General features: G+C 30.1%; 1 protein-coding gene across 1 annotated transcript; it reads left to right on the forward strand.

Annotated features, from left to right (window-relative positions):
- Nucleotides 1-7701: 7701 nt before the first annotated feature.
- On the forward strand, nucleotides 7702-9385 carry LOC25497522 (phenolic glucoside malonyltransferase 1). Its single transcript, XM_013592124.3, has one exon. The coding sequence runs from the start codon at nucleotides 7761-7763 to the stop codon at nucleotides 9210-9212; it is 1452 nt and encodes a 483-aa protein (XP_013447578.1). The 5' UTR covers nucleotides 7702-7760; the 3' UTR covers nucleotides 9213-9385.
- The last annotated feature ends 263 nt before the right edge of the window (nucleotides 9386-9648 follow it).

A 9648-nucleotide genomic window follows, 5' to 3' on the forward strand; every position in this document is an offset into this window, starting at 1 on the left:
TGATGGTGGGTCAGGTTTTTTTAGATACGGTTCGTTTGGTTCATTGCTTGTGAAAGTGCGTACGGTTCGGTTTAGATCGATTTTGAAACAAATGATTTCAGTGAAGTGTTTGTGGTTCGGTTTAGATCGATTTTACGACAAATGATTTCGATGAAGTTTATGTGGTTCGATTTAGATCGATTTTAAGACAAATGATTTTGATAAGATGTTAGAACTTGCATATGAGTAGAGTCTAACACAAAAGATTACATCTTCATGTCTCAATTATAAACAATTTTTCTTTTTTGATTTATTGAATAAATGATATATTTATTCTATATTAACCAGATCACATAAATCATTTGCTCACTCAACTTAAAAAGTAAAAAGTTATTTGTTATACTAAGAGTATATACATTTAGTTCGGTTGGTTCGATGGATTCTTTATTACTCCATCTGCCATTTATTATAAGAACATCAAACGGAGTTCATAGGTATTAAGAAAAATTAAAGAAATAAATTTTCCTGAAATTTGTATGACTATTACAAAATCATCCTTTGTATGTTTTTGCATTCAATGTCACTTTTAATATTTCAAGATAAATTGAGAGTATAATAAATAAATGTTATATTTTCCCTAAAAAAAATAAAAATAAATGGTATATTTAAAAAATAGGAAATGCTAACTGGTGTCTCAAACACTGGTTAAGCATACTAAAAAGGAAATTATATAGTAGTTAATGCATTGAAATAGTGTGATTAATTTATAAAGTTTCAAAAACAGTTTCTTTTATGGTAATAAAATTCCTTTTTTGGTATGTTTAACTAGTGTCTGGGAGCATCGGTTAACATGACCCTTAAAAAAAATTAAGAAATGCATCTAATTTTTCTTAGAAGGTCTTATATTTCAATACAAACAAATTTTTGTAAATTGTTTTATGATTAAAGATGGAGGGAATAATTAAATATAAATTTTTAAGATTTTAGAAAAGAACAAAAAATATATAAAAAAACATAACTTTTATGTTTTTTGTTTGACTTTTACGTTTATTTATCATAATGATTTTTTTAAAAATAAAATTAGTTATTGAAAATAATATTTTAGAGAATTATATAAACAAAAGGTCAAATGTATTTAATTAAAATTTGAATCAAATATATTTGACTATTTATTTATATGTTACTTCATCCGTCTCATATTTGGTGTCTCATTTGAATTTTATGTGGTTATTAAAGAAATAATTAATAGTGTTGATTTTAATGATAAAATGTGTGTTATTTGCTAAACACTTTTATTAATGAGTTAATAGTGTTTTATTTTATCCCTTGGTGTTACGTATTGGTGTTACGTGTGAAAATAGTTTTATCGAGGAAAACAACAGAGAAATTTATTGATGATGATTAACTTCGACAAATTAATTTTGTTTTCACAAAAAAAAAAATTGCATTTATCAAGAAAGGAGGGTCATGCTAACCTTACTGGTTGGTTAAGTATAGCAAAAAAAAGAAAGTTAAAAAATGAATTTTTTTTTAACTTTTTATAGATTAATTATACAATTTTCAATGCAATAATTACTACTTCCTTCATTTTAAAATGAGTTTTATTTAAAGTTTTTACACACAAATTAAGAAATGTAATAATGATGTCAAAAATTTACTCTCTCCATTTCAGGGAGTACTAAACAACCTTATTTACTACTCCCTCCGTCCCATGTTAAATGACATAGTTGACCTTCTCACACATACACCAATGCACAATTATGATCTTCAATAACTTTACTAATCTATTATAAAAAATTGATATTTTGAAAATACTCATTGAGACGAATCTAACGACATCTTATATGATATTATTTATCTTTGTATATTAATAGAAAAATACAGTCAAAGTAAATTATGTCAATATTTCACATTTTCAAATGGGTCATCTAATGTAGCACGGATGAAGTATTGGTGTATTGTTTTGGAAGTAGTGTACACTCAATTAATTAGAGGATACAATTGGAAGTAAAATAATAATTCTACATTGAAAAGTGCAACTAACATTCATTTTGAAATTTTTTTTTTAACTAAAATGACACTCATTTTAAAACCGAGGAAGTATATAATTTCCTATTTTGTATTCTTAAAAAGTGCCCTCCGGGAGCACCAGTTAGCATCAAGAAATAATAATTACACTCTCCGGTTACTATTATAAACAAAAATCAATATTTTATATTCATTCATTAAATGATGTATATGTTCTATAATAAAGACCATATACATCATTAATTTCCGGTTACTATTATAAACAAAAATCAATATTATACTCCATCTGTCCCAAATTGTATGTCGCTTTAGAAAAAAAATTGTCCCAAATTATATGTAGCTTTACAATACCAATGAAACATTAATGTTATTTTTCCTATTACTCCCTCCGTCCCTATATCTAAACACCCATTTGATTTTATTTTTGTCCCTAAATGTAAACTCTTTTTAAAATTACTAGATGCATTTATTATTTTTTCCTAAACATACCCCTAATTAATACTACTATCTTGTCTTGAAATATGAAAAGTCAAATTTAATACATATACAAACAAAAGATAATTTCGTAATATTAACACACAAAACAGACACATTAATTACACTGACAACTTTTCTTAAGAAATGTGAAAAAGTCAATGGATGCCTACATTAAGGGAAGGAGGGAGTATATTCTTAACTATTTATTACTATCTCTTCATTCAATTCTTTTATTTTTCTTTTTCATACTATTTATTAACGATAATTTTGCAAAACAACTCATAATATCTTTTTTCCATACAAAATTAATTACATTTCTTAATACGTATGAAATATCCAAAACGTCATACAATTTGGAACGGAGGGAGTATATTCATTCATTAAATGATGTATATGCTCCATAATAAAGACCATATACATCATTAATTGAATGAATATAAAATATAAATTTTTGCGGTGTAATTAATTGTAAAAAAAATCTTCAATAAATTACTTGTATTTTGGAGGTAAAACATAAGAATAGTGCTAGCAGCACTTTCTTTTTAACATTCTCTCCAACACTCACTTTTTTATAAGCTAAAATCATGGTGAGTCTCACACTTTAGAAATGGGTACCACAAAGTGATGGGTCATAGATTGATTTCATCCAATAAAAAAATAAGTGTTAAAGAGAATGTTGAAAAAAGAATGCCCTTAGCATTCCTCAAAGCTTAGTGTCAATTATAGGGTGTATAATTTTGTGGTCACTCTGGTAAAAGGTCTAGTACAATGAATATATATTTTAAATAAAACCAAATATAATTTGAATTTTGAGAAGTTTATGAGTCATTAATTAGTTATTTTAATATAATATTTGATTTCGTTTTATTTAGATTTAAGTTTATTTTATTTAAATATTATTTCTTTTTAATATTATTTTACTTCAATTGCATATTATTATATTTCAGGAACGAATGTTTGATAGATTGAGTCTTGGAGCAAAAGAAAGAGAATTTGGAGCTGATTCAGGTTGAAAATACGAAGATTGAAGACAAAAATATAATCTCCCCAAGTCAGAAGATTGGCACGGCCCGTGCCACCAGCAGCACGGTCGTGCCACCTCCTAGACCTACTTTTGATGTTTTTGCTTCATGGACAAGCTGCCTATTTTGACCGAAAAGTCCGTGGTTTCTTGTGGAACATTCTAGTGAATAGTTGCTTATGTTTTAAGTCGACATAAGACTATAAATAGAGTAGTTAGCTATCATTAACATTCATCTATTGTTCTTGGAATTCAATAAGTGACAATTGTCTTTCTTAATAAAAGTTCTTTCTTTATTTCTTGTTTATTTACTTTATGCTTTTCTTCTTCTTCTCCATGTCGACGATGAACATGAGTGAGTAGACTCTTCTTGTCTTAGGATTGTTGGATAAGTCTAATGACGTAATCCTAATCAAACCAAACCATAAACCCTAGTTTTATATAAATGTACTTTATAATCTAATTTCACCGTTTTTATAATGAATCAGCAATTACTAAACTAAGAAGCGAACGCAGAGGGTTTAGTAATTGTTAATTCATCATCTCAAATATCAATTCATAAAGCGAACGCGGAGCTTTGATATTGGACCAAGTGAAATTAGACAAGGGTTGCGAAACATGAGAATAGTCTAGAAAATCTTGAGACACATAAAGTTTCGTTCTTCAAGGATTCTAATAGCAATCAACCATGAGAATAGGCGTGGTTGCTAGAGGAACACACTCACACTCACTGACTTCGAGAGAAGCTTTGATTCGCTAAAGAGAAACTTGTCTTTAGAAAGTAGGTCGAATATAAAGCTTAAGGTTTAGGGTTTGTTTGTGAAGGATTCATTATTATGAAAAAATGGGTTTTGTTGTTTTTGGCAAATTGATGAACGAAATTGGCAAGTGTACCAAATCGTAACAAGTAATAAAGTAGTAAGTTTTTCATTTTTAACATGGATTGTCATTCAGCTTAGCAATTAGCAAAACTTATTTTAAAGAGTGAAATTAAAAGAGTTTTGAATAGGTTTGTAGGGTTTAATTGCCCTTCCCAATGCGTGATTGAGTTTGTGATTCAGATATTTAACGGTGATTAGGGAATCATTGAATCTCCCCTTCCATCTTTGATGGAATTAACTTAAAAAATAATCAGTTATGTGGTGTCTACTGAGGATTTAATGAACTAGTATTTAAAAATTCATTAAAGATCTTACATCAACGTACGTTACGAGTTAACCTAGTTAAATTGTGACGTTCCCCAAAAAAGAGAGTAGATAACCCTAGATTTCAAACTTGAATTTCATTAACATAATTAAGAAATAAGTAATTGGCACTGTCAAGAACGGATAAAGAATTTTAGGTTGTCAATCCTACTTTTCATCTACAGGTCGATTTTCAAGATTACCGATGCAAAATTTCAATTGAAAAAGCATTAAGAACAAGACAATTAAAAATTTAAAAGAATGGGTTCATGTTAGAACCCTAATCAAAGAGGTTTAGTTGCTAATGGCAACATACATTATAACAAAACAATAGAAAAACATACCTAGAGAGAACAAGAGGAAGATGGAGATCCTCTGCCTTGGAACCTCTGATGCTTGACCCTTGCCTTCAACCGCTAGCTTTCTGAATGAATAATAATGTGTGAAAGGGTCTCTATTTATAACATATGATTACTTAGGTCTGAAGAGTAGAAAACTGAGTTTTTTGAGGATTGCCTTCGGCAAATTTTGTCTTCTTCTTTGTTTTGTTTTCCACCAGAGAGGCTGAAGCTCCTTTGACGAATTTTTGTTGTTTGGATTGTTTGAGCTTTGTTTTCTCTTAAGAGGGATTGTTGGCTTGTTTAGTGGTCATTTTCTTTTGGTTCCCCTCAGTCGAAGTTTTTTCTCAATTCATGTCTTGATCATCAGACTGAAAACATTAACAATTGTTAGCAATGGAGAAATAAAGATACAAATTAAAGAGAAGCAAAAGTTTGATGGCTAACCATTAAATCATCACTCATGATTGTCATAGTTGCTTGCTTTTGTTTCTTGCATGCAACTTTTGAGTTCGAGCTGCTTGATCTTTTTCAACTATGAAAAGATAAATAAGGTAAATTTAGATTTTCGACATTTAATTTTTTTTTTTTAAATGTTAGAAAATTGATGACAGAGAATCATATGACATTTTTGCTATATTTTTAGTACTTTTTCTTTGCATTTGAAGACAAAATAGATATGAGTTTGAAAAGAGAATGAGTGAGAAGAAAATGGTTTAAATATCTTTCTGAAGAAGGAGAGAGAACGGAACTTTTTGAGTTTTTCTTGTAGAAAGTGGACATGTGGCTATCCGTGAGAATGACAGTTGCGTGTTTCAAGTTTTTTAAGTGATATTTGAAAGTTCAAATGGCGTCGTGGCCCACTAAATTGTTAAAAGAATGTGGCACCATAATAACATCAGAAATGATAACCAAACACAAATTATCAAACACAAATACAACACCATGGGCAATTTTGACATTTCAAAATTAAAGCAGTGGGTAATTTTGTAAAAGCTCATCCTATCTTATTCCTTCTTCCTTCTCCCTTTTTCTTCTTTAACCTCCCCCACCACCGTCCTCGTCGATAACCTCTACTGCCATCGTTCTCACCATCGTTCTCACCATCTGATCAGAACTCACGATTACAGGACTGAAAGAAGAAAAGACGACAGCGGTGACGACGACGGTGATCAGTGAGAGAAGTTACAACGACGGCGGTGGTTAGAGAACCGGCGTTGAACATAGAGAAGGATGGCCGGGAGAGATGGTGAGAGAGAAGGAAAGAAAATTTATAAAAAAAAAAAAAAGATGTATAAAGCTACAGTGACATATGGTGTCTGTATTGTGTTTAGTTTTTTGTGTTCATTTATCATTTCTGTAATAACATTTTCTGCATATAAGAGTTGAAAAGTTTGTTTTTGAAGAGATGTTATGATAATGATGACATCAACACATTATCTTGGAGATACGGGATTTTTTTTCAAAAATGTCACTTTTCTCTTTCATTCAAAGTTTAATCGAAAATGACATTTTTGGTGGGCAATTTGTTAGACTGTATTTTCGACACACATGATTCAACAAGGAAAATGATGCCAAGTTGGAGTTAGTGCTTGTTCACATTCCAGAAAGTTGTAAGTTCGACGGATTGTGTTAGCACTTGGCATATTAGAGATTACAAAAGCCATTTCAGCTTCGACGGAAGAATTTCAAATTACTTATGTAGAGGCAAGATCAAAAGGTCGAAGACACGTGGGGGTTTGTCAAGGAATTTGAAAGCATGTCAAGACACGAGTCTAAGACTCTTAATTTATGATTGTTATTTTAAGTTATTTCTTACGATGCATATATAGTGTTTTTGTAAAGGAAATAGGGGTAGTAAATCATTCATAAAAACTTTAAGCACTCAAACTATCCAAGTTACAGCGAGAAGCGAGAATGAAGAACATGTATGATTTTGTGTACCAGTTTTTCTAGTTTGATCATGCAAGTAATTAATTCAAAACTAGCGATTGTTTACCAAAAACACAGATAAACACCTACCAATTGAGCTAAGCCTATAATGACTATCAGAGAGAATTGTCCCAAAGTTGTCCATAAATGGCTGTACAGATGTAATTCTCTTTCTTTTATACAACCACTAGCGTTGAAACGGACAATCCGTGTCCATTTGTAATCTATTTTAATTGTGCTAATGTGTATAATTTACGAATAACCGTTTTTATGAATTTTGGTTTTGATTAAAACTATATTTATAAATATTTTACGCTTTTATATTGTAACAAACTATACTTATATTTTTCAAAGAAACCAACGATATAACAAATATAATATAAATTATCATATTTTTGAATGACACCAACAACATAATTATTATATGCAAATTTATTTAAATGTATAATTGAAAATGAAAAAAGTCACCAAAAAGATAATTTTTATTTATAGTATAGAAATATAAATATTTTTTTTAAAGGAATTATAGAAGTATAGATATCGATAATTTAAAATATAAATAGATTCCAAGTATCTTTTAATACAACTAGTAGACCACATATCTTTTTTTTGAGGAATAGTAGACCACAGATCTTTGAGATTTGATTTCAAACAAAACAAAATAAAATAATCATACGCGTGTAGAACGAGGGTTATATTATATTTCAACAACGTTCAAAAGATAATAAAACAGAACTAGTAAGTATATAACACAAGCACAAGCACATTTTTATTAGACCAATCATCATCATCATTTTCCAAATGGCTTCTCTAAACAAACACATCAAAATCCATGAACAATGCAAAGTTTCTCCTAGTTCTTCTTCAACCCAACTATCTCTCCCTCTCACATTTTTTGACTATATTTGGCTAAGATTTCATCCGGTAGAACGTATTTTCTTCTACACCCTCCCAAGTTCACACTCACACCCTACTTTTTTCTTCGAAAATCTTGTTCCAAAACTCAAATCTTCACTCTCTTTAACTCTACAACACTTCCTCCCTTTAGCTGGTAACATCGTTTGGCCTTCGGATTCTCCTAAACCATTCCTCCAATTCAATCCAAATGATGACGGAGTTTCCTTGCTCTTAGCACAATGTGATGACGATGATGTTTCCTTCGATAAAATTTTGGAGCACAATTCACCACAAGAAGCTTCTTTGTCTCGTTCTTTTGTACCTCACTTAGAATCATCAGATTCTTTTGCTTCTATTATTTCAATTCAGATAACCCTTTTTCCGAAAAATGGTTTTTCCATTGGAATAAGCACACACCATGCTGTTCTTGATGGAAAATCTTCAACCATGTTCATCAAAGCATGGTCTTCTATATGTAAATCTCTTGAAGAAGAAACACAATCACTAAATTTAGAGCCTTTATTAGAACCATTTTTGGAAAGGGAACTTATTGAAGATCCAAATGATTTTGAGAATTCGTTCATTAATACTTGGAACAGAATCTCATCACATTTTGATAAGAGCAGTGTGAAAAGCATAAAGATTATGTCAAGCATGTTTCAACCAATCATTAAGGATGCGGTTCGAGAAACGTTTGAGCTCACACGTGAAGATTTGGAGAAAATAAACAAAAGGGTGTTCTCCAAATGGAACAATATTGAAGATGGAGCACAAGAAAAAGAACAAGAACAACCTAAGAAATTGTCAACTTTTGTTCTTACATGTGCTTATGTTTCCGTTTGTATAGCAAAGGCTATACAACAATCCGAAAGCGATAAAAAGCAAAAATTTTCTATAGGTTTTCCTGTGGATTGCAGATCAAGATTAGTTCCACCAATTCCAAAAAATTATTGTGGAAATTGTGTATCTAATCATATAGTTGATACTGAGCCATATGACTTTACAAAAGAAGATGGAGTTGTGATTGTTGCTAAGAAAATTTATGGCAAAACACAAGAGATGGATAAGGGTTTTCTAGATGGAATAGAGACAATGATGTATAAATATATGGCTATGATTGGGGAAGGAGTTAAAGGAATAGGAGTTGCAGGGTCAACAAGGTTTGGAGTATATGAGATTGATTTTGGTTTTGGAAGGCCTGCAAAAGTGGAGATTACTTCAATTGATAGAGGATTAACAATTGGATTAACAGAAAGTAAGGATTTGAAAGGTGGTGTTGAGATTGGACTTGTTCTTGAGAAGCATGTGATGGATTTGTTTCAAGCAATTTTTCGTGAAGGGTTATGTTTTGATTGATGGGTGATTTTATTTTTTTAATCAACAAGATTGGACATTTGGTTTGTATTTGAATTTCTTCTAATTTCATTTGTTTTGGCAACTTTGTTATCTTTGAGTAATTGTATTGAATCACAAAAACTAAACTTTGTGAATTTGATTGAATACATGTGTGAAAGAATATGATTCGCAAAGCCAGTGGCTTATAATGCCTAGCTAGAAAATTTAATTAAATTGTTTGTTGCCTATAAAAAATATTAATTAAGTAAATGGTCCTCATAATATTCAGAATTTTTTTTTTAGTTCTTTAAAAAATTATATTTTTTAGTCCCTATAACACTTGTCTTTAGTCTTTTTAGGGATAAAAAATGCTGACAGAAATTTATACAAAGACTAAAGAGTGCAATTATTTTAACAGGGACAAAATACAAATTTTAAATATTTATAAGAACCTGTA

The sequence above is a fragment of the Medicago truncatula genome, chromosome 7 (genome assembly GCF_003473485.1).
Source record: "Medicago truncatula cultivar Jemalong A17 chromosome 7, MtrunA17r5.0-ANR, whole genome shotgun sequence".
NCBI classification, from domain to species: domain Eukaryota; kingdom Viridiplantae; phylum Streptophyta; class Magnoliopsida; order Fabales; family Fabaceae; genus Medicago; species Medicago truncatula.

Excerpts from the sequence above, each read along its gene's own strand:
- LOC25497522 (XM_013592124.3), top strand. The coding sequence starts at position 7,761 with ATGGCTTCTCTAAACAAACACATCAAAATCCATGAACAATGCAAAGTT.